Source organism: Phalangium opilio, unplaced genomic scaffold (genome assembly GCF_054372755.1).
Source record: "Phalangium opilio isolate 3A_F unplaced genomic scaffold, DU_Popi_V2 ptg000217l_1, whole genome shotgun sequence".
Taxonomy (NCBI): Eukaryota; Metazoa; Arthropoda; class Arachnida; order Opiliones; family Phalangiidae; genus Phalangium; species Phalangium opilio.
Window position 1 is genome coordinate 9,444,703 of NW_028324218.1, and position 27,510 is coordinate 9,472,212.

Sequence of the window (27,510 nt, forward strand, 5' to 3'; positions counted from 1 at the left end):
ATTTTTTGGCTGAGCTCCCTGGTGTTGCCTTGGGCCCCAGCCCCCATGAGAAAAACAATGATCGGCGCCCCTGCTTAAAATCATCACCAGACCTCCATGAACAAATCTGTGCTTCAGAAAAATATAAGAAAGACAATATCAACCCTTAGAAAAATCTTAGTTGTGTTTACTTCAATCCGAATTTTAGTTTGTTTCTAGTGTTTACAAGCCGTCCCGGTTTGGGGTAAAAAATAAATGGTCACTTTAGTTATGTATCGTTGATAATTAAAAAGTTAAGGCGACGCTTCCGATTTAAATAACTGAGAGATCGAGGAGTTTAGTAAATTTTTTTGCTATTCAGAAATCGTTGCTAGTGAAAAAATAAAATACCAAGCCTTTTATCGAGATAAATAAAGACCTGTCTAAAATGTAATAATCCATTAATGTCGCCATTGAGTAAAAAATAAAGAAACATTGCAATTCATATTAGCTGATAAAAATTTTATTTACAAATTAAAAAGGAAAAATTCCATTAAAAGTAATCAATATTGGGCCTACACTTAAAACAAAGATAAAATATAATTTTAATGATGTCCGTGTCCGTGGCCGTGTCTAGATAGAAATTCAATATATTTCACATTAGATTTAAATTAAACTTAATCAAAATAAAGCCTAATAACTTACCCAATGTAAATTGGAATATGATGATGGTGGCCATATTGTCTACCGGTTCCGAACATGATAGCCAAAGCTGCAATTTTGTGCAACTTCCCGCCAACTACTTGCTCAATATTTATGGCATTTACTAACAGCAATGCGACGAGTAAGAATTGAATGGATGCCATTTTCATCATTTCTAAGTATCAAAGATCAAGGGGAGAAAAAAATTCTTCTTTATTTCACGATCTACACTAGTTCTAACAGACGGTCTGTGGAGCCCATTTTAAATTATCGTCTGCTCGATTAAGAGTTTAGACGAAACATACATTATGTGGACAACAAAAACTTGAGTTACTAGTCCATCAAAGTCCATTTTGTTTGAAGGCTTATCTAACGCCTTTGTTGTCCACATACCCATCAAGGTTCCAAATTGGAAAACATGGTGGGCAAACAATAGCAGTCTCTATTTTAGCCCCGACTTCTAAAAAAGTGTTTATGGCCAAGTAAAATGTACAATCACACGTCGTCGGTTGAGAGCCTAACTTCAATTCTAGCTTCAAGTAATTGTAATGCAAAGTTAAGAAAAATTGACTTACTGAACTTGTATCGTTTAAGTCCTTGGAGAAGAAGATTCACTAAAGTTGAAGAAATGGTTAATGTTCAACGTAAAAAATGCGGTTCTTATATATTCGAAAGTTATGAGGATAAATTCCCAGCTTACCGGTAACTTTTTAATCCGGCTCGGATGTTCTTAAAGGATTTCCTGAACTCATCTTTTGTTACCAATTAACATTTTAAAGAAATTTTTTTCTTTACATTAGCGGAAAAGGAAGTTAAAGTATTGCAAGGAAATTTTGCTTTTATGGAAACAAAGTACCAAAGTGGAATTTAACGGCTCATTTACATGGCTCATTACCTTCATTCATATCCAATTAAGATCTTTGGAATTTAATACAATTTTTAACTCTAGGAATCCGCCGGATTATCTTTATTTATTCAGACGGCACTGGGACCATCCCCATTGGATGAGTCCGTCAGGCGGTACTAGTCGTCCAATAGGGGTACTTCCCTGTGCCTCACGGGAAAGCCTAACGCGTAGTGTCCATTACGCACCGTTACGGAAACTTAATTTCTTGTATCTTCTTTAATATTGTAGATAGGAACATGGTTCTAATTGATATATTCATTATTTTAAACGCTTTTTCGATTAAAAAGAAACAAGTTCTAGCTCGGGGTGTATCTTTAAAGCTAATTTATATAGAATATATGGATGTTGTTCTGTGAGAAACTGCGTAAACTTAGTTATTGGAAGAACCGTAAGTTCATAAGTATGTTCCATAAGTTTGTCACTGGTTACTGAGAGCTTGTAATTAACTGACGTGGGTGGAACGTCATAGATTCTCGTAAAGCGACCCTGGTGATGCGCTATCAAAGCCTTAATACAGACTTAATAGGGAGATGGACTACAAAACCGCGTGTAGTCAATTCTCGCGTCGTTCTCGAACTATTTCTCAGTAAGTCTCTAGCATTACGAAGTATAGGAAGTGTCTCTAGTTGAAGAACAATTATAATCAAAGTTTTGTCTTACGTGGGAAAGTATCTAATTAACTTAAGGTAGAACTCTTTATATTATTGCTACATGAACCTATTTTCTATGAGCGAATACCAATATTATAGTTGAAAAAAACCCAATGAGACCCTGGTTTTTTCAAAATATACCTGATTTGGGCACAAAAAATGCATTCTCCGGAACTATTAATATATTTCAATTTTTATAATTTATTAGTACTACCCTAATTTATGAGCAAGAAATTCTTTATGGTTATTTGGTACACACCCAACGAGAAAGTTTCCTCATCGTTTGAAAGTTAAAAAAATTACGGACCGTGACATTCAAAGAAGAGCGAATATAATTTTAAATGAAATTTCGACACGGTTTTTAAACTTTCTACAAGCCTAACATTCTACGAAAATAGGTGAGAATTTGAACATTGCTTCGCTATTAATATAAATCTTAAATTTAACCTACTGTTTAGTTTTAGTTAAGTACCGAGGAAGTAGAAATTTAAATAGGGAAAATTTCCTAATCCGGACCTAACTATCCACAATAATTTACACATTCGTCAAAATGGATAAATTTTAAAATTTTAATGAATCGAATTAAAAATTATCTCGAAATTAAAATTAAGGAAATATAGAATTGGAATACATTTTTAATTAATGATCGTGTTTTTAATTTTAATTCGTTTACTGCTAGGGACGATTTGATTTTAGGGATAGTACTTGGCGGTTAATTTAGACTAAAATAAAGTTTCGATAGTTTTAACTGCTTAAAGTTGTTCAAATTAAGTACAATAAGTTCTGTTTGTTATCTGATAATCGAAATTATTTCAAATGTGGAAAACTAAATCATTTGAATTGCGTGGCGCTCTATTGGAACGGAACTGTAGCTCACGATTTTCTGTCAATGGCGTTTACGTCACACCTAAGTCCTTCTTCAGAATGTCGCCAAAATGTGATTTAAACCAAAGGTTTTCCAGATATTTTCCAATTCGCATGCTACTCTGCATTACTCTCGGAATTTTGCACTTCAAAATTTTGCAGTAACCAAGGGGGAAGATGCCTATTAAAGGGGGGGTGAAAAGGAAAATCAAGTGATATTTTATCGATTCTTCTACTAATTATAAGACCATTCTGCATGATTTTAAAATTGAAATTATAGGTTCAGATTTTATGGATAATTTGAAATGAGGTTCTCTGACCAATCGCATAACGCCCTGCCTTCCTGTTAACAAAATTTCCGTTGCACACGTTAAGACACGTGACACTGCCCAATCGCGACTGACCCAGCTAATATTTAAAGTTAACATTTGTCCTGGGTCACCGCCTTATTTTTCAGCCTGGTTAGCTTTTTACCATGAATCTATACAGTTATATAGATTCATGTTATCATAATGATGTTATTACTGATTATAAAATTTAGGTCCCTTGAGTGACTCTTCCTATCGCTTTTTGACAGTGGACTACTTGACATGGATATGTTAGTGAATAAAAACATGGTTATAGTGATTTAATTAAGAGTTAATAAAGTTGAAAGCGAATTATATCAGGTTAAAATCATTTTATTAATTTACAAAAAAAATAATACTGCGCATAAATGAACATCAAGTTAATAGTTTTGACACTTGGAGTGTGTTTTTGCCAACCAGTTAAACATGGTCTTCATCATAATTAGGCTTAGCCGCCAAATCCACCTCCGAAACCTCCGCCGCCGCTATAAATTAAATAAATGTACTTTGTCATTCACAAAACTATCAGTTGGCGAGTTTGTAACGTTCGTTTTATCGACTTACCCTCCTCCGCCAATGAAAATAGGATAAAATCCACCGCCACCACCACCTTGTCCTCTTCCTGTGTTGAACATGATGGCCAGAGCTGCTAGTTTTTCTAATTTACCGCAAGATACCATTTCAATCATTACGGTTGAGATTAAAGCCATTAGGACCAAAACGAGGGTGAATCTACCTCGAATCATATTTATTCTGAAAAGAAAGGAAAAATAATTTTAATTTTAGCCAACGATTTGATGCAAAGAGTTTACTGTATGAAGAGAGTCAACAAGAATTAAAAGAAGCTTGTCTTCGAAAACTTAAGATCTAAGTAACCTAAGTCCAAATCACGAAGGAAGCAACATTTATTAAGAATCCTAAATAGCTTTCACCATAGTCAGTCCATGTCTCGAACAATTTAAGTTACTAGGTGGAATTCTAGAAATTATGGGCTAAATTACAATACTTCAATGTTACCATTCATAAATACGTAATTTTTTTTTCGGCTTGAAAAAGTTTCAAATAGTATATTGAAGGTCATATAAACTACTTGTTGAGAATGTAGTCGCCATATTGAGGGTTAGACAGCTTGATTTTAAGAGCGAAGCTTCTCCGTTTGCAACCAAAAATTCTACCGGCGTTGCACAAGTACTATCATATTGCCCTAAGTAAAAATCACTCCCAAGTTCACAGGTGATTTTTATCTCCATGAGGCTTATCACGAAGCAAGTAGCTCGTGAAGTCCAAAACGTTTGATACCAATACTTATCACTCGATAAGTACGTCCACAAGTAAACCCAAATTACAAGTCATAAATACCTTGATTTTGTTTCTAGATAATCCTTATCACACAAAGAACTGTTTTGATCTTATCTGATTCCAAATAAGAACTTGTCAATTTTGAAAAATTCCTCCGACTTTTATATTCACCAAAATTCGGAATCAAGGAAATTTAAAAAAAATATTCATTACTTTTACTGGCAGACCATTTTGTAAATTATTAGTTATGTAGCTTATTTTTATTTAGTTGAGTAGAATTCTTAAAGGAAGTAAATATTGAAATGGGTGGGTAGGGTACGTTTATCGTACCGTAACACGTCCTGTGGCCTAATGGTCTAGCGATCTAGAGAAGCCAAGTTGCTTAGTGGTCATTTTACAGGAAGTTCATCATTACCTCGTTAGTTTATAAGTCTACTAGCTAAAATAGATATATATTGGCAGCTTTAATAGTTATTGAAAGCTTGTAAAATAGTGATAAATTTAGTTGAGTAACTGTTTCTAGTATGTTAAAGTAATGTCGTAATAGTAGACTCTCACTTCCTAGCAAACTTAATTAATTTTCGAGAAAGTTCGTCAGAAGTCAGTTAAGTGTCTTACCATCCATAATTCGTACCATTTATAAATATGAAATGTCGTATTGCAGTGATTGGAAACGAACTTATTAACATCTGGTATAACATAATATCTTATATCTGTTAATCGTATTATTGCAATTTGAAAAGTATACTTTCAATTAACTGATAATATTATTTTTATAAACGTCTATTTTAACATTAAATTCCATCGGTCTTAATTACCATGTAATTAATAATTATTCTTGGTTTTAAATTTATTAATCGCACTCGATTACACTTGAGAATGGATTATGATCAATAGAAAAATGTTTTACACTAATTTTAGTATTAATATGACTCCTAATTTTAAGTTAGAATTAAAGGTTCAAGTAACATTGAAATATTAAAGTTATTAAAACATTTATCGTTGGAGCTCTTTATAATACTATGAAGTCCTTTATTATCTAGGATTATACGACTGGGTAGCTCTTGAATGGTTCAGTTTTCAATGCGATTTATTTTAGGCCTAAATAACTATTTATTATAAGACTCCAAGGCAGTTTCATAGATCCCCTGAAGCCTAAGGTTGTTCTCTAAAATTTAGGAATAGGATTGACTTTTATAATAGATAAACTAATATGTTACAAACAAAATTTGATAGTTCCATAAAGACGGGTAGGTTTAGGTTATGAGGTTCAGGGTCTTATAGGGCGCCATCTTGAGTAACCTTTTGAATACAAAAAATTATTTTTAATTTTTCGTCTCTACCCATATTATTCTTTCACATTGAGAGACACTTTTTAGGACCCTTTGTTTAATATGTATCCTGTTATATGTATACTCTCTTTAGTTAAGGACAATACGAACCAATGATTCTGCAATGTTTACATTCATATTATAAACTTCAATTTTAAAATGAGTTTATTAATATATTAAAATCGTAAAATTGTACATATATATACACGTTTAAAATGATACAACAGTATCCAAATTATAAATTTCCCTTTAGTAACTATATCCACCTGAGTTTAATTATTAATTATATGGCTTCTTAATGACCGTGTCCATGTCCATGTCCTCTGGAAACATTTATGAAGATCATTGAATTATAATTCGCTCTAGAAGTCCAGATATCAAGTTGTTATACCAACTTACCCGTGAATGATAATGGGGTATCCGTGACCACCACCGCCACCACCACCGTAGTTTCGTCCTGTTCCGAACATGATGGCAAGGGCTGCTATTTTGTGTAGTTTACCACAAGAAGCTAGCTCAATCATGACAGTTGAAATTAAAGCCAGGACAACTAAGATGATCAGAACTTGAGACTTGGCCATTTTTGCTATCTGATAATTAAAAGAACAGACATTAATAAATACTGCCCTTAAAAGGCTACTAATATAAGTTATCGAAATTTTTGATCAAATTTGATTATGATCAATCAGACCTTTTCCAAAATAGTCTGGTTTTTAACGACAATATTATAACAAGACAGGATTGGGGTATGTGGATGCAAAGACGTTAGTTGTCTCTTCAAAGAAGGACTTTGGTGTAAATCTATCAACGTCTTTTCATTGACATACCCAATGTATCTTATTATCCCCAGTACGTTTACAAACAAGTAGGGGAAGGGTCATCTTTACGTTTTTCCCATAAAATATGAATATCAACAAGATCTCATTCAAGTGAATTTACGTGAATGAGATCTTGATATCAACTATCTTTGTGATGAATTATGATCTAGGAGATCATGAAAAATACTGAACATCTATTTAATCTTTAAATTCCCAACTGCCATTAACTATAATAGAGTTCAGGTGCAGTTTTTGAACCCCTTTTATTTGCTTTGCTTATTAGTTTTAACATAGAAATAACTCAACAGCTATTTAACTTTTAATTTCTAAGTGCCATTAACTATACTAGAGTTCACGTGCAGTTTTTGACTTATTGAGTATTCAAACGCCTTAGATTCTCTGGCATTTTAAAACAAGTGTAGTGAATACCATAGTTATCAAATTGTAGTCTTTTACAATTATTAGAACATTTTCTCATATGGATGAGATGAGACATTCAAATATAATTTTTCTGTTAAGAATCTTACATTTCCTACGCAAAATCTTTCGTAACTTTGTATAAATCCTAACATTTAACAAAATCATTTAACATTACTTACCTTGTAAGTAACACGTCTGGAGTCTTGAAAATATATGACTGTACCAATCACTTGCTGCTGATAACTTGATAATCTGACTAAACCGTCTGGCATTTTTATAGTACAATAAATGTAAAGGAAATTCGAAAATATCCATAAGTAAAGCAACTTATTTAGCATAAAAATTTAGACTTAATATTTAAATCGTCAAAACAATTAATAGGGAAAAATCATGCTTTAAAACACATTTCCGTTTTTTTTTTCAAACGCATTTGAATTACTTCTTCATATAGCCATTGTTTTGTCTTATAATGTTTTGACTAAGCTCAGTCACGCCTGAAATAGAATTCAAATTTGAAACGTTAAAGCGCCCGAAATTGAAATTTTCCTAAATTTGTTTTTGACATTATCTTTAATCTCATCTCCAAATATTTTTTTGCACGCGATAAAATTGACAGCCACATGATTATTCTTAGATGTATTGTCTGAGTTTTGACGGTAAACAGTTCATTCCTAGTAATAGTATCAGACTAGTAAGATCGAACTTGTACGAGTTCCAAACATGATGTATATTTCAATGTATTCGCAAAAGTCTAGTCTTCTCATTTTGTATGAAAGACGAAGCATAAATATTGTGAATAAACTATGTCATATGTTTTGGAATATATCGGAATGTTGAATTTCAATTACCTATTCGTTTTTAAATCAATCTGGTGAGTTATGAACTCTTTTGTAAAATTTTGAAATAAACGTAGAAACTTAGTGTTTATTCTACGGACTTTTTCACTTTGTTGAGTTTTATAATTTCCGTTAAAGAACGATATTTTCCAAAAACTATCGATACCTGTAAATTAGATGGGACTACTGTTTTTATAAGTTAACTTTTGCAGACTCAAATCTCATAGTTCATCATTTTTTCATTTCTTAAACTCTATTGGACTACTAGTACCACGGATTTGACCAATAGCATTTTATATGTCGTTCTGCCGTCATCTTCATTGCTTAGGGCTCTTTAAAATATATTTATCTTAGCAGGGATACATTCAGCTTATAAGAATCAACATTAATACGCATGCGGGTTATGTGGGCCGGGCTTGAGAACTATCCGTCACGCCTCATAATTATGACGTCTTTCTAACTGTAATTTGGTTGATTAAAATTCCGAATGGATACGTTGAGAAAACGGCTACACAATGATTCCCATTAGCTGATCTTAGTGATAAATATTTTCTATCTTCTTCAATACACGGACACTGTCCCAATTTAAGGTTTATTTCTAAGATTATGTGATATGTACCATACGTATTTACTACCTATACTTCGTAATGCAGAGACTAACTGAGAGCTAGTTCAAGAAAGACGCTAGAATTGACTACTTTGTCTATACTAAGCCTTTGACAGCACCTCAGCCGTCGCTTTACGAGAATCTATGACCTACCTCATTCACTTCATGACAAGCTCTCAGTAACCAGTGACAAATTTATGGAACATATCTTATGAACTTAATGTTTTCGATAGAGTTGACTGTGCAGGCAATAAGATGTAGGACACTATTTAGAGTCAGTAATAAGAAACTCAATATTATATTAAATTATTTTGATATATTTATTCAGTGTAAAGGCAACAAGTGAAATTAAGTTAAAATAATACAACAATTTCTATCCCAGCATAAGCAATTAGCGCTTAAGTGAGAAGGCATGAAGTATTAGTCAAAATACTGATTTGATATGTTAAGTGATATCACGATGAGAAGATGTGATTAGTTGAAGTCGTCATCGCTGAAATAAAAATTATTTGAATAATTAACACTTTGTAAAACGATAATGTTACGAAGTGAGCTGGTTAATGAAGGTAATAATAGTGTACTCACCTAATGAAAACTGGAATGAAACCTCCGCCGCCACCTCCGTTGTTTCGGCCTGTTCCAAACATAATGGCTAAAGCGGCGAGTTTTTCTAATTTTCCGCAAGATACCAATTGGACCATGAACGTTGAGATGACGACCAAAGCCACCAAAAGAATCATGACGTGAGATTGGGCCATTTTAATTCCTTCTGAAAGAGTGATACGAAAATTAATTCGATTTAAAAACATTTTAGCATTGGAAATATGCAGTAACAGTTCTACTATCTAAAGTTCTGATGGTAATGCACCGGGTAAAGTACCATGGTAAAATAATAGTGTGCTAAAAATTTTAAATTTAAATTGCTGTTTGGTAAATTAATAGTAATTGATGGATTGTAAGTTACTTTGTTTAAATTTAGTGAATCATTTAAATTTAATTAACATTTTTCAGCTCTAATAATATCGAAAACCAATACTTCGCTCTTGAAGTATATTTGTTGAGTTACTCAAAGAATCCCATCTTTAAAACTTCACACCTTGAATTCAAAACCTTTTAAATTTTACTTTTACTAATGGAATTACCAGATTAACTCTTAGCTTAATTTGATTATTAGCAAATAATAACTTAACAGGTTTAATAGCCTAAATTTTTATAGCTACTAGTCATATAGTTATTTCATTAACATTAGCTTTGGCTTTACGATTAACTTTAATAATATTTGGGTGAATTAACAATACTAATAAAATATTTGAAATATTTGAAATTTCAATTCAAAATTATTGAAATATTTCATAATTTTTACTTTTAATATTGCCCTTATATACCCTAACCTGAACTGAAGCTACTAAATAAGGCAAAGATAGAATTATTAGCGTCTAGTACTAATTCTCCATTCGAGCATACACTCCTACTTAAACAATTACATAAGCGTCGTTCAAGTTAAATCGTAAATGTCAACCAACTGCCAACAAACCATACATTTTCACATAAACCTTACTTATCACGCAACCCCAACTCTTGAAAAATATTTTACCTGTTTTTTGGAGTGATATCTTAACTCAAGATTGCTTGATCTTTATCGAATACCAAGTATCGAACTGAATGTCGAATTTAGAGGACTGGGCCTTTTTATATACTGAAAATTGGAGAGGAAATTGTGTACCGTTTTTTTGGACCATACCGGGCATTACTATATGATATTACATTTCCACGTATTACTTTTACTTTTAAACGGTATAACCCCTACGAAGGAAAAAAATGCTTAGGAAAAAAGTGTCAATCATTCTTGCGTGAAGAACTAACTCCTTGAGGTTCAGTTATAAAAAATTGTCGTAAGTTTTTGGGTATTCCCTCCCAGGAAACATAAAAACTTAGTTTAATGAAAGGAAGTTTAACTCTCACTTGAAAAGCGTTTTTACCTCCTTGGTACAGTTGACCGTAATATCATTGTAATTTAATTTTCCCAAAATATTTATAAGTTCAGTGCCATTCATTGAAAAAAGGTTTAGTTAAATGGCATAGACATTTAAGGTTATTTATGTCTAAAGTAATGAAATTTTTGAGGAAGAACAATTATAATTCAATAAATTTCGCATTTTTGTAATTCAATTGAATGTTATTTAGCGACTTGAAACATCGTTTAAATGCAATTTTGGTGACATGTCCTTGCCACCAGGAATACATGGACTTCTACTTGGAATCTTTAATACTACATAGACTCCATGCTAATATCATATCTGATTGAACGTAAGGGGACGGGCTTTAAACCACCCACTAATATTTCCTCGCGTTTCATTGGCTATTCACATGTGTATAGGAAACCTTCGACCCAGGTCTTCTCGTTCAGATCACGCAAAGAAACCTTATTTACATTCGGATTCAGTGCGTCAATGTCACGTGGTTTCAAAGTTCATACGTGCCATCAAAGGTGACGGTTTCTACTACTCCTCCCCTTTAGCTCAAGCAGAAAGGCAAAGAAAATGGCCTGTTAAAAATTGCAAGATGAAAGAAATCTTTGTATTGCTGTTGCCGCTAAATGGATATAGTTAAAAATTCGAATGCCCACATAAAGCAGCAGCCTCCTTGAGTATTTTAATGTAGTTCTATTTTTTTGGTTTTTAAAATTTTAATGGGCGCAATGTGAGTATTTTGATCTTACAAAATAGTATAAGTTTTTCTTCTTCGAAATATGACAATTTAATATCTGGCACTTCTGCCAACCCATTTTTTTCACTTTTTTTTAACTTTTTTAAGTCGTTTTCTACAAAGACAGTTTTTTTCATAAATATTAGTGTCCTCCTATATTCTTTACCCACACGTGAAAATACGTCTTGCTCCATTGGTCAGACCATTTTATAACTATTTCTTAAATAATATTGACCTGTTTTATCCTAACACCAGGAATTCATACATATAATTGGAATCATTGTGACCCTATATATCCCCTGTTAATTTCTATACGGGTTTTGTGGGCCGGGCTTGAGAACTTACTATCCGTCACGCCTCATAATTATTTTGTCTTTTTAACTGCGATATCATTGGTTGTTAGCAACGCGAGGTCAGGCGCTAACGCAAGGTTCAATAGATTATTCGCGAGGTAAAGCCCGTCATATGATAAGTTTAGCTCTTCTCACACAATGATTCCGTTTACCTCTATTTATTCCAGTTAATTTATTTTGTCAATTTGGTCTATGGATCTTAGTTACGATTTTTTGACTCGAAATTAAAAGTAGATTTCGCAACACAGTTTTCAAATCTCAAAACTTACTTAATTTGTTTTTTATTTAATATTTTGGCATTAAAGTCCTAATAAAATTTTTCTAGGTAATTTAAGACATGCTAGTGTAAGAGATTTAAATTTAGATTTGTAGGGACCTACTGGTTAAGCCGTAATACGTAATTAGTGGTTGTGGAAATCATTCATGCGTGGTAAATCGTTAAATGCCGTATAATATACTGTGACATTACATTTATATCATCTACTTCTTTCCCTAATTTTAAAGGAAGATTTATGCCAAAATTTTTAATTCGGGGAACAAATTCATTAACAATATTTAATGAATCGTAACTCATTAGAAATTTATTGATGACGCCGGAAGTAAATAAAGCTTACAGGTGTGAATATTTATTAGTTCACAGAGGAAGTGCGGAAGTTCTTGTGAATTCAGGTTAATTATTATTTAACAGTTGTTTTCTTTTTTCAAATATATCTATTTCCTTTATTTATAAAATGCTGATTCATTATTTTGAGGGAAATTTTAAACAGTTTTGTGTGGGAAAATTGAAAATATTTGCAACTCTCGCACATTACAGTGATATGACAAATAAAATTAAACGTAAAATATGGTTAGGTCAGGTGGTACTAGGCGTCCAATACGGGTACTTCCCAGTGCTACACTGAAAAGCTTAATGTGTAGTGTCCATTACGGGCCATTTCGGTGGATAGAAACATGGTTCCAATTGATATAGTCATTATTTTATACTCTCTTTCGATTAAAAAATAAATTTCTAGCCCTAAATGTCTCTTGAAACGGTAGAAACGGTAGAAAGCCGCTAATATTTAAAATTTATTTCATCATAATAGCTTGTTACTGACACAAAAGTTGCGAGCTTCAACACAAATATAAATTAATATAAATCCTCCAAAAATAAATTTTTGTATCATGACTAAACGTTTATGGTTTAGAATGTTTAATGCATATAGATTAGTATACAAAATTATGTTCGAATTTTAACATGAATATTTAACGCGATATTTACATTGAAATATTTAAATTTACACATTAATCTTTAATTGGCAATTAATTTAATCATCCAGTTTAAGGGTTTTCATTAAATTACCAGCCCCTGTACAAAAAAAAATGTAATTTAAAACTATAAAAATGAAATATTTGAAAGTACTTACCCCATGCCCATATACATTGGAAAAGGTATAATCTGGGGCTGTTGGTTATTTCGCAAAAGCAAGGCTAATGCCAACAGTTTCTTGAAGTCCTTCTTGGCGTCGACTGTGCTTTGAATTGCAAGAAGACATAGTGCCAATGCGACAAATAAAATGCATACTGTTCCCATACTAAATGCCATGTTTAAATTTCTTAAAGATTTTATTGTTAATATTGTAAAGTGATTTAGAATGTCTTGAGAATTGAGAACAGAGAGTGAGTGTGACTTTTACCATGGACAGCAGGTGCTTATATACTCTTAAGTTATCAGAAAATCGGAAACTACTTAGTTCCTTTCATTTTATTTGCGATTTTCATTTAAAATTTGATCTGAAATAGTTCATATAATTCTAGATATTGAATGGGTATTGGTGTAATATTTTCCTATTTTTGCCAATAATAGTTATAAGGGATAAAAGAATCAATGAAGCTTGACAGTGTAATCTAAAATATGGGTAGATTAATCTATGGTTCTATAAAATCTTTTTAATATGTACAATTTTTATCAAAGGCATACCAAAATGATGTATAATATTTTATTAAATCTGCATTGCTAAGCAAAATAAATCAGGAAAATATTTGCTAAAAGTTTTCGTAATTTTGGAAAGATCGTGCTTTTTATTTTAACGTTCTTGGATTGGAGGCTATTGAAATTGTCATAACAAGATGAGCACTCTGATATGTCAAACTCTCCATGTATGCAAATTTCCTTGTTTTAGGTGCCAATGTTTGGTAACCCGCACCTCTGAAACTGAAGGTTTTAAACCCAATCTTCTTAAGACTCAGCCTGACTCAAAGCACACTCACTTTAATTTATATCAGACTTATCAGAAACATTCTGTAAATACATGTAAATATTAGTGAAATAAACTCTGTCAATAACTGACAACTGTATCTAGTATCTCCTCACCTACCATGCTGAGTTTTTGTTTGGTCGTTGATAGTAAGTACTAGTTTGTAATTGATAAGTTATTTAACCACCAAGTATGTCCATTGATTATTAAATTTTTTTTTTCATCTATACTATTAGTCATCGTCTTGTGCATCGATATTTGCTAGGTTAAGTATCACTTTAAGATGGTTATAAGATAAGGTGAAATTGAAATGAATGTTTCTGAAGAGTTTGTTTGTGAAAATATTCTTATGGTGTTTCTGTGATATTTCATATTATCTTTTAGGAGTGGAAGTTTGGTTAAGCATTATACCGGATTATAAATTTTTTGTCGTGCTCCATTACACAGATAGGAATTTGTTTACGATTTAGAAGTTAGTCCGGAAAGATTGAAGACAGTTTTTTTTCAATTCCGGGATCTTTATTTTAATTATGAATTTATCTTTTATACAATTTCAAACTCCGGAAAATGAAAAATCATTTTAGAAAAACCCAAAGTCCATTACAAAAATTATTAATGTTAGGGTTAACTCTGGTGTAGGGTGCAGCGTATTTTTTTTGGCATGTAATTGTTGCAATACCCTCTCAATAATCAGACAATAACAATTCTTTTACCATGTACGAGATCATTCTGTTGGAGCTGCTTATCACAAAAAAGTTTAGACTTTGATACTCGCGTTATCTCGAAGCCAGTGATAACTTTAGTGAAGCAACTTGGTACACGTTAAAAAATTCGGAGAAAAATCTAAAACTTTCTTTTTAATATCTGTAGGTGCTTTTCAATGTAAGAAATTAAAATTTTTATTTTCCAGAATTTAATGTAAGAATTTTTGTGTTTAAATTTTTAAAACTACAAAGCCATATGATATATTAACTGTGCGGAATTTACGAGAGGCGTTTCCATTTTTCGTGGGGCTCTATCTGTAGCGTTGACAGAACAATGGAGAAGGTAACCTCGTAAAACCCGTATTAAACGTGGCCCTTATGGAAACCACTATGTTTTGATATGCAATAAATTAATTGGCTTCAATAGTTCTAACTTAAAATTTTACTTATTACTTGTTATTTCAATACTTCTTACTAACAATAGATGATTCGTAAAATAGCTCAGCGTGTTTTTCCGCGATTTTACTGTTTTTTTTTTCTACGTCACACAGTGGCGTTCAGTGTACATACCAAAGAGATTAGTTATGTAAGAGTACGTGTGATCGGTTTTCCTCGTTGAACGCCGCCATGAACACGTCCTACTCTTTCCTTACTTAAAGTATGAAACAGTGTAAACTCGCCTTGAAGAACTTAACGAATCATCAATTGGCTAGAAGACGGTAACCTGCTGCCCCCTTGAACCAAACCGAATGTAAACCCTAACTGAACCTAAACCTAATCCTAACCCTATCAAGACCCTCACCAAACCAAACCAAAACAACCTTAAAGCAAGTCCTGTTTGTGGATTAGTTTAAACAAATGCCACTAGATGCTCCCATAATCGCGGGGTGGAGTTGACTGGCCCTCTAAGCTTAGCAAAAGCTAGTTTTACCTCCTCCCTCATGGACAAGTTCTGAATGGCTCTGGTCTTTGGCAAGGTAAAACTTGTGTGTAGAAGATTAGCCAGAATGTAAGGAGTGCCACGGGAGCCGGAACTTGCACTAAATGAACTAACCTAACACACCATGAATACTATGAGCAACAGGTTGCCCTCTTACCCCATTAATGTATTGTCAATTTATTAATGCTGGGTTTTAAACGTAGTTAATTTCGCAAAAAATATTGTAGAATGGAAAAATTGGGAAGATCAGAACTGCACGAAGCCTGTTACAAGGGCAACTTAGAAGCCGTTATAACCTTTATTCACAACGGCGCTGACCTTAACATCCGAGACAAACAAGGTACCACACCTTTACACCTGGTATGCAGAAGACATTACGTCGACGTTGCCAGAATTCTTGTAGAAAATGGTGCCAAAATCAACGCAGTAGACAAAAATGGCTGGACACCTTTACACTGCGCTTGCCAATACGGCCAAGTAGAAATGTGCCTGTTTTTAATTTTGCAAGGAGCTAATATTAAAGCGGTGGACGGGGATGGTTGGACACCCTTGCATTTTGGTTGTCAGAACAATCAAAAGGAAATTTCGATAATGTTACTAGAAAGGGGCGCAAGTATCAACTTACCCAATGATGACGGTTGGACGCCGTTACATTTAGTAAGCCAAATTGGACATTGCAATATAGCCCTGACCTTATTAGCGAGAGGCGCAAAGGTCAATGCATCTGATCGGGATGGAAGAATTCCCTTACATTGGACAGCTTTGAAGGTATGGCCAAACATTCAATGGTTGCAAACTTTGATGGGTGTTATGATATGCTTTTCACTTAGAAGAAACTATCAATGTATTTATATAAAGTGTGGAACAGATCGGACCAACGCTTAATATGAGTGTTGCATTGTTTAAATCCAACGTAAATTAATCGGTGTGATAAACGTCAGACCTATGACACAAACTAAGGCATTGTGTTTAAAGCTAGATTTAAGTAAGATAGATCTTATTTCACAGCAACATTCATCTGACCTGTTTCACATTCTATATTATCTATGCCTTAATTGACATTTAAAATAATTATAGTTTAGTATCAATTCTAGTGGCCATTATTGTCGCTAATAGTAGGTACGTGTCTACGTGGTGGTAGTAGTTTATGTGGTCTGAAATTAGTTTCAAAACCAACAAAAACGTTTCTTTAAACTGCTGCAATCGTGTTAATTTTTGATACATTGAAAAAATGTCCTAAGTCATACTTGCGATATTGTGCTAGCCATGGTAGCCCCTTTATATTTGCTACTCCTTTTCACTTTAATGTGTCAGCCAATCACGAGCTTTTAGTTTATAATTTATGCCAAAATACGTGTTTACTATGAAGCACAGTTCTTAGGATCTATGGCAAGACGGTCATTTCTTAGAGCCACTATCTATAAATTTCTACCTCAAATAATCATAATTTTTAAATACTTGCTAAAAGGGTCACAAAGAACTGACAAAAATCCTACTGGAGCATGGTGCCAACATGAACATTCGTGATCGTACAGGAAAAAGACCGTTGGATCTTGCCATCGAAAGAGGCAACCAAGATGTAGAAGCTGTCCTAAGTGAAGAGGCCATGGGTTGGCAACCATTTTACGGTGATTTAGAGAAGACCATCTTTGTTGAACCCCCAGTTGCCATCGAAGAAGACAAAAAAGATGAAGAAGTGTTGGAGCCAACACCAATAGATAAAGACGAAGAAATTGAGGCCTTGAGACAAAGATTAACCAACATGAGTCAAGTATTGGAAAGTTTACAAAAACAATTAAGCAAAAAGAAGATGGAGTCCAATAAAGTTGCTGATATTCAAGAACCGAAGAAACAAACTATTCAAGAATTCAAGAAACCAACTATTCTAGAACTCAAGAAACCAACTATTCTAGAACTCAAGAAGCAAACTATTCTAGGACCCAAGAAGCAAAATGTCCCAGAACCCAAGCCATCTTATTTTCAGAAAGTATATCATTCGCTTAGTGATAATTGTGGGAAGTGCGTCATTGGCTCCATAATTTTCGTAATTGCAGCTGATATTGCCTTTAAAGCCTATATAAGGAACTATCGCTCTTGAGTAGTTATCTACTGCAATAATCTTCAGTTGCATTTGCGAAAAGGTATTGCAACTAGTATAGGTTGCATTAATTTATAATAATTGTTGATCATTTAGATTTATGTGGATCTTTATTCTATGGGTCTGGCAACCAATTTGTCAAAAGGTGTTGGCCTTAATTCCCCGCAAACCAATCAAAAGTAAGACATATTGACGTACAAGACTTGGGCGGAGTCATGGAGTAAGCTTTCTAGAGTCGCAGGGCGGGGTTTAAAGATCAACTTCTTTTAACAGATGACTAAACAATTAAATGGGTTAAAATCACAATAAATTTTGTTACTTTTTTTTAATACAATATAGCCTACTTGTTAATTCTTACATTAATGAACTTTATACTTACATAAGGAATACGAATTAAAGTGTAAAATCTTAGCTGTATTTACCCGTTAATCCAAAGGCCGCAAAAGATAAACTAAGATTATTCCTCTAAAAGGTGTAAATTAGAAAAAAAAAATTAGATTTTTTATTAGTGAAATCATGTTGCTTGTACTTGAAGCTGAATTTAAAACATACTAGAACAGTCAGTCCTGGAGGAGAGATAGTGTGATGGAGGAGTGATTTTGATGAGCGATCTGCATTGTGCAACAATGGACGTCTCCCAGAGTACCTTGCGATTTTGAAGGGACGTGACATGTGGTGACGTGTAGGGCCAATTTTTTAAACTGTTTTCCAATATTAATGGTGAGGGAACTAGCTTCTAATTTTGAAGCACAGGGGGTGGCTGAATCGTAAAACCCTATCCAAACGCCAAGGATGCTGGAAGGACTTCGATGGCGTTGCACGGAGGCTACGTTATAGGTTCAGAGATTTCTAGTCCATCACACTGTCTCCTCCAAGGTGGCGAAATGGTTAGCATTGTAGGTTCTAATCTAGACGTAGAAAAGGATTATTTAGTAGTAATGTATTTTAATATATAAATATCGAAACGTCATCGGTTATGATGGTGCAACTGTTAGCGTCATGGGATCCCATACTATGGTTGCGGGTTGTAATCTCGGCGCGGAAGCAATATTATAAATGGTAAATTACACTTTGTTATTGAAGTTCATTTTATAACTCGAGTCATACAATAAGTTCAGTTAGTGCCCATTGATTCTTTTTTTTTTTTCAAATAATTGAGCCTGTCTCCCAAAAGACGTAGGACTTTTCGAATACAACTAAGAGAAACCCAGAAACAAATGCTAAACACAACAAGCTAGCAGCGTATTGCAAGTCAGTTATGCCAATAAATGGTGAACTGTTCCGTCGTTCCTCCGCGGCTATAGCCAAGTCTCTTTCCAAGAAATATACTTCGCTGGCCCGAAATTTTTCAAATAAACCGGATGATTTAATTCTACCTAATCTGAATCATAAAAACCATTATTTCCGTATTAACTTTGGTAATTAATTTTATAATAAGTTTATCACCACATGTGTTCATCCAGCGTTAACGCTAGGGCGAAGGTTTTACTTCGAAATAGACCATTTTGGAAATTATATGCACAGTAAACAACACACGGGGGTGAGGCCACAATTGGGGTATTCACCTTCGTGCCAAGAAGAAACGGAAGACGGAGCACAAATTCACAACATGAGGGAGGCTAACCAACTAGCACTTCCTTTATCTGTGCTTCTTGGAATGAGGGAGAATACCACAATGGCGGCCTCACCTCCGAATGTTGGTTTCTCAGTATGTTATTTCCGAATTGGTTTATCGAGTGAAGTTATGGGAGAGGAAAAGAAAGTGGAGACGTAACGCCGTCTGTAATAAAATGGGACGTACAATTATCCTACTTTTCTCTCATAATCAGGGTCTTATCAAGGTGAAACCGAGAAGTGATATCTAGTTTATTAGGAAGAAGGTGTAAGATGCCTAAGTATTCGCGCGCCATAGTCCCAGTCCCCCTTTCAAAATACAAGGGGGGGACGTAAAAGGAGGCCGGGCTATTTCGCCTCTCCTCAGTCGGAAAATACGTAATTTTCGTCGCGCTGACGTGAGTTTTCAAGAACCAAAGAGGTGCTGGTTTTAATTTAGAGGCGGGGATTAACTCCGGACCTACGTTTGGACTGGAGATAAATCTGGAAATGTGGTGAATTTATACATCCTCCCTAATAAACTAGATATCACTTCTTGGTGAAACCATTCTTAAGCAACACTGAATACAACTTGACATGTCGTAACCAGAAGCTTTAGTAATGTTGAACATTAGTAGTGATAAACTAACGTTGAATTTCTTAAACCTTACTTTTTATTAAAAAGGTCATTGAATTTGAAAGAATGAGCGTAAGCCATTGCCATGTTAATACTGAACAAATAATTTTTCGGAATATTAACGTTCAGCAACGAAAACTTGTTATCATCCATCAACATAACGAAATAAAGAACGTCTATAACTAAAGCGTAATGGATCTGTAAGCGTCAGCAAATGGTTTTTCCTCTCTACCCTCCAGATGTTTGCCCAACCTTTGTAGTTTACTTATTTTAGAATTCTGTAGAAAAGTAATGGATAATTTTTCTTTAATTCACTTCGTGTTTGATGCTGAAAACTGATAATTTCAAACTTACTTTTAGACACGTGGTTATTAGGCCATGTGACTCCACGATTCCCAATGTCAGACGATTGTGCTCTACAGCATCGACCAATTCGTCAAGGTTATCCATTGAACTGTCACATTTTTTAAGATTTACAGACGATGTTAGAGTAAACCCGTATATTCTCATGACACATCCCAGAAAAATTATAAGTGCCAGTAGAATTATCCCGGAAACATTTAATGTGGGAAGATTTTTGAGATATCCTGAAATGAAACGTATGTTGAACCCAAACGTGACTCCATTTGCTGTATAAGTCACCCTTAAATGGAGGCCCTAGTATGAATGGTTCACGTTTGAGTTGACCCCATAATAGCGGTTACAGCAGTTCCCTGCAGAGCAGTACAACTCTGTACTAGTGCTATTAGTTTAAGGTTATGTTTGGTTAATTGAACCCCTATAGTATTAAGTATCGTTAGGTTTGGTCATTTTAACCCCAATAGTATTTGATTAGGTTCGGTTTGGCTATTTTAACCTCAATAGCATTGTTACAGTAAAAATTAGGTCAAGTAAGTTAACACAGCAACCGCTATTCTTAAAATAGCAGTTTTGAACAACGCCATGGTTTATGGAGCCAAATTTGCTATTTCAGGAGCAACTCTTCAGAGAACTGCTGTTACAAGGTAAACCTTTAGAAAATAACTTGTTTTAGGTATGCGACCACCAGTAATGCGATTTAACATTTACAATACCTAAACCAATTGTATAGCGCAATATGTTCCACACCGCAAACCTTTCAACGTAACGATAAAACTTGGGTATCCACAGTCGAATCGAATTATGCATAATAATTAGCATCAAGAAAAACACGCATATAAAAGTCCACAGCTGAAATTTTCACGAAAAACATTGTATTTTTGAAGATTTAAGGACGTTTTCTGACCATTTGCCTTACTTTGCTTTGAAATGGCTTCAAGATAAAGATACTCCCCTCTCCGCATGTAGATGGGTCTGTCTTCGTGATGTGAACAATATTATCGCTATTGCACGTTAACGAGAAGTTGACGGCTTTTTCACGTTCTGGTGTAACGTATAAGTTTGAAGCGGTAAAATCCACTTCCTAAGTAAAATTAAAAGTCAGTTGTTGAAATTTCATCGTTATAGGGTTCCACAAGTCGCTTGCATACCCATTTGTATACCCTAATCCAATTAATGTGTTTTCAATGGTGCTGTCTTTACCACGGTAGGTAAAACTAAACTACATACTAGCGACTTGTGGAATTCTTTAATTTAGACATGAATTACATCTTTCACTAGCATTTCTACTATTCCATTCCACGTTCCACTTGGACTTAACAATCCGTATTGGTTATCTTCCGGAACAACTAACCGATACCTGAAAAGGTTGTTTGTTTTTGAAAAATTCAATTCGCAATTTAATTGCACTTGATCAAACCTTAATTAACATAAGCCTTAGGTTCACAAGGCCCTAAGTAGGCTAATTTCTCGTATAGAACAGTTAAGTTACAAAACTGGGAGGCTAATATTAATTACGAAGGGTCAACCCCTAGCCATAATCGGTATGCACCCTATCTGCAATGATTACGTAATCATATCCAATCCTTCCTAGATACTCATTCGTAATCCTGTAATCATGCGTTATCACGCGTAGTCATCTGTAATTATGTAATCACTTGTGTTCAAGAAAATTATTTTTCATATCTAAAGTATCGCCAGCTGTATTTCATTATTATAAAATACCATATTCATTATTCATAATACCGTAATCAGCGTAATAATTGATAATTTGCGTAATAATTGATAATCAGTGTAATAATTGATAATCAACGTAATTATTGGTAATCAGCGTAATAATTTGTAATCAGCGTAATAATTTGTAATCAGCGTAATAATTTGTAATCAGCGTAATAATTTGTTATCAGCGTGATAATTGGCTATCAGCGTGATAATTGGCTATCATCGTAATCATCGTTAATCAGCGTAATCATCGGTAATCAGCGTAATCATTTTTAAACAGCGTAATCATTTGTGCTCATACCGTGTTCACTATTGAACTCTTTCATTACGTAATCAATGTACAGAAAAAATTTAATGCTTAGCCTGTCGGTAAATAACAACTAGGCTTTAATTGCTTTGACTGCATAAGTGTTACAAAATTAACTATCCCAGTTGGATTTTTACCTGAATCCCAATTGAAGCGCCAAGCACTCAAGTAGTATGAAATTAAGACCACCTCGCCCGTATAAGGTACCGTCCGCCCTTTTATCTATAGTAAACAAACTGTCCTGTTTGAAAAGAAAATAATCATGAAAATGTAGGTTAATTTGAAAGGAAATATATACACACAAAAAGTAAACAAAACCTACATTCAAAACCGCAATTGTAAAAGTATAATTTTCTAGAAGTCTCATTATTGGTAAATCCTGGTAGCAGCCTTCCTTCCCGTTCTTATGTCGTTGAAAGAACTTCGGCTTCTGACTTCCAAACGCTTTCTTTTTAGAAACGAAAAACGTTTCTACTTTCGCTGTTTGAATGAATGCTACTATGAAAGTTTTGAAAACAAACAACGTTTAGTTTAGTGCATCTGTATGTTGCTTATAACACGCCACCGCTACATATGCTAATGCAGAAGTACATAATGGTTTTATCGAACGAAACATTCATTGGTGTTAACTCATTTAGAAAATAGTACTAACATAAGTTTATGAGATATGTTCCATAAGTTTGACACTTCCTACACATCGTAATGCTAGAGACTTACTGAGAGCTAGTTCGAGAGAGAACGACTAGAGAATTGATTTCATTCATTTTTGCATTCCATCTTTTTATTTAGTCTGTAGTCTGTACTAAGCCTTTAACAGTGCCTCACCAGGCGTGGCTTAACGAGATACCAGACGTTTCACCTACGTCACTTCATGACAAACTTATGAAACATATCTTATGGTACTAAAGGTAAGAAGAGTCCACGAAACCTGACAACAGTTGTTCTTGTAACCAAACAATCTACTTAACTCGAAAGCTTTATAACGAAAGTGCTCTATTCTCACTTAGAAAACACAATAAAAAGATGCAAAGGTAATATATCAAATGCATCAATACTTTGATAACTAAGCCCAGAGAGAAATACCAGTAAATTCATTATGTAGGAAATATAACCTAGGCTAGTTTAGATTTTAGAAGCTTATCACGTTGATGTTTTGACCTTCAATAGGACAGGAATAGACCTTTTTCAATGTAAAAAAGGGGTAGGCAACCCTCAGTATCGGGACGTAGAAGGGGGTTGATACGTTTAGGTCTCAGCGCCCTCTCCTCACCAAATGCCTCGAGCACTGGCGAATAAAAAATCGAGATGGAAGGCAAACTAAATCGATTGTCCACCTTACAAGCTCTCAACGTACTCTATTGCAATATAAATGCTTCTAGTTTTGGCACTTAAAACTTAACGTAAGTTCTAAGGATCTTAAAACGCTTTTGAATTATTTCAACAAGTCTTTGAAAGGTGCTTTTAATAAAGAAAACGAAATCAGGATAAGCCTACCTTTCACGATTAAGAAGTGCCGATTCTGTAGGAGATACAAAATTGTTTTTGTTGCGTGCAAAGTTTCATATCGATCAGGCATGTGAAAAGGGGTCAAAATGAACTTACCAGATATCTCCCTAACTAATAACCGAACTGGAAAGTGATGATATAAGCAGTGATCTTTATGCCGTCTATAGGTTTTAACGATCAGTTGACCACTAGGCCTAATATTTATCGGAGCTAAAAATTACCAAACTACTCACCATATTCTTCAAATGGGGTTCAAAATAATTTACTAGATAACGAATAGAGGTTTTGGACCGCCTACTGAATGAAACTGAGCATTTGCGAAACGTTCTAGAGTACAAAAACCGTTAAAATTCCTTTGAGGTTACAAAATAATGAAACGGGTACCCTTATATAAAGCACGCAAGTTCTGGAAATTAGATTCTTACACAGGGTGTTTCTGATAGGTCTGTAAGAAATAAAGTGGGGTGTTCTCTGTGGGCGATTTCGAGTCTAATGCGTTATATGACACTTTAGCGTCCGTTTTCGAGTAATGGTTCGAGTGTTTTACGGATGACCCCCTTAATTTAATGAAGGAGCTGAAAGAGAATTTTGGGCACAATTAAATTTTATAGTTCATCCTTAAAACAATCTGGATAATCTTAACTTGAAAACGGTGACCCTTGCGGCAAAATGTGATAAGAACATTTTCCACTTAAAATCAACCCAAGGAACATACCACTTAATATCTTACAGAACTTTCAGAAGCACACTGTATAGAACACTTAAACTCTGAAAATATATCCATTGATTAAATGTAACATAATAACCATAAGTATGAGACTACCCATTGTCGTAATGCAAAATGTTAATCTTAATCAGAGAGAATTTATAATAGTGAGTGGAAGCTCTTGCCCTTGACAGTGCTAAATAATGTAGCTCAAACAAGTAGACTGCGACGCTAAAACTGGCCAGGAAAATTTCCGGTCACATGACACTCCTTTAATTTTAAAGTTTGCCCTCACCCAATAAGGGTTCGTGATTTCGAGTGCGACTGGTGCCATTTGGAGTTATTTTAAGTCAGACCGTTCCCTTTCCCTAAAAAAGGTAGTGTCTTTCTCCCCTAGAGACCCTCCCACAACATTCTAGACCCACCCTAGAGGGAGGGGCCTCAAAAAATTATACCGGAAATAGACCTGGCCAGTTTTGTTGATCACGTGATTTTTGAGCTTCATAATATTCCTGAGTTTCCACTCCCTATTATAAAATCTCTCTGTCTTAATTAACATATTGGTTACCATGGTATTGATAGCGGTCTTGGTATAGCCAAGAAGCGATATCTAGTTTACTAGGGAGAAAATATGAATTCGCCACATTTCTAGCTTTATCTCCAATCCAAACGTAGGTCCGGAGTTAATCCTCGCCTCTAAATTACAACCAGCATCTCATTGGTTCTTGAAAACTCACGTCAGCGCTACGCGAATGACGAAAATTACGTACTTTCCGGCTAAGGAGAGGCGAAATAGCCCGGCCTCCTTTTACGTCACCCCTTGTATTTTGAAAGGGGGACTGGGACTATGGCGAGCGAATAATACACCCTTTCGACGGGAAAGGGGGTAGGGAACCCTTAGTATCGGGAGGTACAAGGGGGTTGCTCCAGTGCCGTGTTTGCGCACCCTCTGATGCAAAACGCCTACAGCGCAGGCGCTAAAAAGCGAGATGGAAGGCAGAGTTTTACCCCCGTGCCTTTCCCTCTTAGACTCGTCGAAAGGGTGTATTAGGCATCTTATACATTCTCCCTAGAAAACTAGACATCGCTTTTTGGTATAGCTATGGGTCTGCCTCAACACGAGTCGCGTCTATGAAATTGTTTCGACAAACCTAGGTTAGTTTCAAAAATTATGCCACATACTTATTGTTGTTATGCTTACAGAAACTATATTCCTATACTTTTATAATTCAGAAATAATAAAGCGTGCAAAATGTTAGTGCTATAAGCCGGTCGATAATAACAAACATTACTAATGTAAAGAGGGTGTCTTAATTATTTGAATTCAATATCTTCTAAAGTGTAGTGTTTCCCCAACCCCAAGTGAACTGAGTGGGGACGGGTAATTTTTGTCTGAAATACAAATTTATCTTGACTCTGCTTGAAATGGAATTCTACGTACTCAGTTCAGTTAATGGAATCACTAATTTATAGAAGCATTGGACCTCAAATAGCTAAGCCTTCCTGTATTCCTATATGTCTGCATGATATTTGGTCGCCAAAACAATCGGCAGCTGTGAAGTTAGAAAACTTGACATGAAAAGCAGGCCAATACTAAAATCAATAAAACGTCCACACATAAGACGGAGAAAATTAATTATTATTGAATGGCAGTGGTATTAATGAATTCGGTACACGAGGGTGGAACAGATCATATGAACACTTATTTTGCATGAAATAATGCTAAATTGCCTACGAAGAAATAGTCGATAGGATCTGAGCTAGCAATAAAAATGATTGATCTGATCTCTTAAGTTTGTATTGTACGATAAATCAGAAATATATTACATTACACGAAGTTCACTTCTCCCTACCTCGCGCCGGCCATCATCTATGAAGTATTTTTACAGGCTAAAAACGGTACCGTTCCTCCCGAACAGCGAGGCAGAGAGGTGAAAATAAAAACACTAGCGTCGCGTAGTGAGAAAATTGTGCGTAAAACCGGTTTTCTTACAATCGTATCATGGTTGTATCTTATGCAGCGGCTTCTCACTTGCGCGAAATACAGTTGAATCCCGCCGTTTCTGTGAAACGTCAGATTATCTTGGCAGTGGCCATTTATCACAGTTCTCTCTCGAGAGGAAAAAATTTTCTCTTCGCGACTAGCGCGCGTCTGGAGGGGGAAAAGTTCACGCCTCTTCACTCTTGAAAAGTTTTTTTTTTCGGGTTTTCTCTTCATAGATGATGTCCACGGTACTAACCATTATTGAAGTGAACTTCGTGTAAGCAAGGTAATATATTTCTGGATAAATTAATTGTTCGTTTCATCTGTTCCACACGGTTCATCAAATCTTTATAATTTTGTAATACTAAAAATGATATAAATGTAATTTGAATAGATTACGTGAATATTTCGAGTTCATAACATATTTACACATTTGATACAAATCATTTGCTTTGATCAATTGAGTACTGTTTCACGTAGCCAGACACAAGCAATGTAAGAATAAGAACACTTTTGATTAAAAAAAATAAAATAACGACAAATTAAATTAAACCAGAAATAAATTAATATAAGCATGATTGTAATTAAGGTTAAAGGGCAACTTGTTTTGAACAGTTTTCTCGATCAGTTAAAAAATGCTAAACGTAATTTTAGGGTTTCAAAGATTGATATAATAAATTAACATTAAATTAATGTGTATTTTATATTTTATTTGATTATTTGTAATAACACTAAAGTTTATTAGCCACATTGATGGAAGCAGGGATTGATTTATTTTTTAAAGAAGGAATGGGTAGCAGGGTTATTCGGGTGCGCGTCCAAGTCCACGACCCCCTTACCCGTGACGGAGGGATATGAAAGAAGAGGCGGGTCTTATTTTCATTATGGCGTTGTATGTATATCCGGGTCAAATAAACGTCG

The 27,510-nt window shown here is 34.5% G+C and overlaps 3 protein-coding genes and 3 long non-coding RNA genes across 7 annotated transcripts; 2 read left to right on the forward strand and 4 right to left on the reverse strand.

Moving 5' to 3' along the window:
* Positions 1 to 432: 432 nt before the first annotated feature.
* On the reverse strand, positions 433 to 1,269 carry LOC149616176 (uncharacterized). The gene is made up of 3 exons (XR_016375798.1): positions 1,236 to 1,269; positions 664 to 835; positions 433 to 591 (listed from the first exon to the last, which is right to left on the reverse strand). It is a non-coding gene; the product is annotated as an uncharacterized LOC149616176 (long non-coding RNA).
* Positions 1,270 to 7,995: 6,726 nt separating this feature from the next.
* LOC149616177 (uncharacterized) lies at positions 7,996 to 9,640 on the forward strand. Its single transcript, XR_016376016.1, has 2 exons — positions 7,996 to 9,482; positions 9,554 to 9,640. It is a non-coding gene; the product is annotated as an uncharacterized LOC149616177 (long non-coding RNA).
* A 3,213-nt stretch (positions 9,641 to 12,853) lies between these two features.
* On the reverse strand, positions 12,854 to 13,954 carry LOC149616178 (uncharacterized). 2 transcript variants are annotated; one of them, XR_016376054.1, is made up of 3 exons: positions 13,475 to 13,954; positions 13,205 to 13,393; positions 12,854 to 13,146 (listed from the first exon to the last, which is right to left on the reverse strand). It is a non-coding gene; the product is annotated as an uncharacterized LOC149616178 (long non-coding RNA). The 2 variants fall into 2 exon arrangements; XR_016376053.1 differs by lacking the exon at positions 13,475 to 13,954 and having other exon boundaries at positions 13,205 to 13,470.
* A 1,069-nt stretch (positions 13,955 to 15,023) lies between these two features.
* LOC149616179 (uncharacterized) lies at positions 15,024 to 18,014 on the forward strand. The gene is made up of 4 exons (XM_089857643.1): positions 15,024 to 15,082; positions 15,907 to 16,447; positions 17,148 to 17,698; positions 17,874 to 18,014. The coding sequence occupies exons 2-4, from the start codon at positions 15,908 to 15,910 to the stop codon at positions 17,968 to 17,970; spliced, it is 1,188 nt and encodes a 395-aa protein (XP_089713769.1). The 5' UTR covers positions 15,024 to 15,082; position 15,907; the 3' UTR covers positions 17,971 to 18,014.
* Positions 18,015 to 18,923: 909 nt separating this feature from the next.
* LOC149616180 (uncharacterized) lies at positions 18,924 to 20,195 on the reverse strand. Its single transcript, XM_089857644.1, has 2 exons — positions 20,042 to 20,195; positions 18,924 to 19,158 (listed from the first exon to the last, which is right to left on the reverse strand). The coding sequence occupies exons 1-2, from the start codon at positions 20,164 to 20,166 to the stop codon at positions 18,924 to 18,926; spliced, it is 360 nt and encodes a 119-aa protein (XP_089713770.1). The 5' UTR covers positions 20,167 to 20,195.
* On the reverse strand, positions 20,190 to 24,119 carry LOC149616181 (glutamate receptor ionotropic, kainate 3-like). Its single transcript, XM_089856165.1, has 8 exons — positions 23,888 to 24,119; positions 22,716 to 22,888; positions 22,531 to 22,634; positions 21,634 to 21,724; positions 21,284 to 21,448; positions 21,081 to 21,216; positions 20,362 to 20,594; positions 20,190 to 20,285 (listed from the first exon to the last, which is right to left on the reverse strand). Exons 1-8 carry the CDS (start codon positions 23,967 to 23,969, stop codon positions 20,190 to 20,192), a joined length of 1,080 nt encoding a protein of 359 aa, XP_089712291.1. The 5' UTR covers positions 23,970 to 24,119.
* Between the last annotated feature and the right edge of the window lie 3,391 nt (positions 24,120 to 27,510).

Bases quoted from the DNA above. Each gene is read 5' to 3' on its own strand.
- LOC149616179 (XM_089857643.1), top strand. From the start codon at position 15,908: ATGGAAAAATTGGGAAGATCAGAACTGCACGAAGCCTGTTACAAGGGC. The intron at 16,448-17,147 runs GTATGGCCAAAC...ACTTGCTAAAAG, and splicing joins TACATTGGACAGCTTTGAAG to GGTCACAAAGAACTGACAAA. The intron at 17,699-17,873 runs GTGCGTCATTGG...TTGATCATTTAG, and splicing joins CTTAGTGATAATTGTGGGAA to ATTTATGTGGATCTTTATTC.
- LOC149616180 (XM_089857644.1), bottom strand. From the start codon at position 20,166: ATGTTGATGGATGATAACAAGTTTTCGTTGCTGAACGTTAATATTCCG. The intron at 19,159-20,041 runs GTAAGGTTTAAG...TTTATGATTCAG, and splicing joins AATGACCTTTTTAATAAAAA to ATTAGGTAGAATTAAATCAT.
- LOC149616181 (XM_089856165.1), bottom strand. From the start codon at position 23,969: ATGCCTGATCGATATGAAACTTTGCACGCAACAAAAACAATTTTGTAT. The intron at 22,635-22,715 runs GTAGGTTTTGTT...CTTTTCAAACAG, and splicing joins TTACAATTGCGGTTTTGAAT to GACAGTTTGTTTACTATAGA. The intron at 20,286-20,361 runs GTAAGTTTGAAA...ACTTTTCTACAG, and splicing joins TAATAACCACGTGTCTAAAA to AATTCTAAAATAAGTAAACT.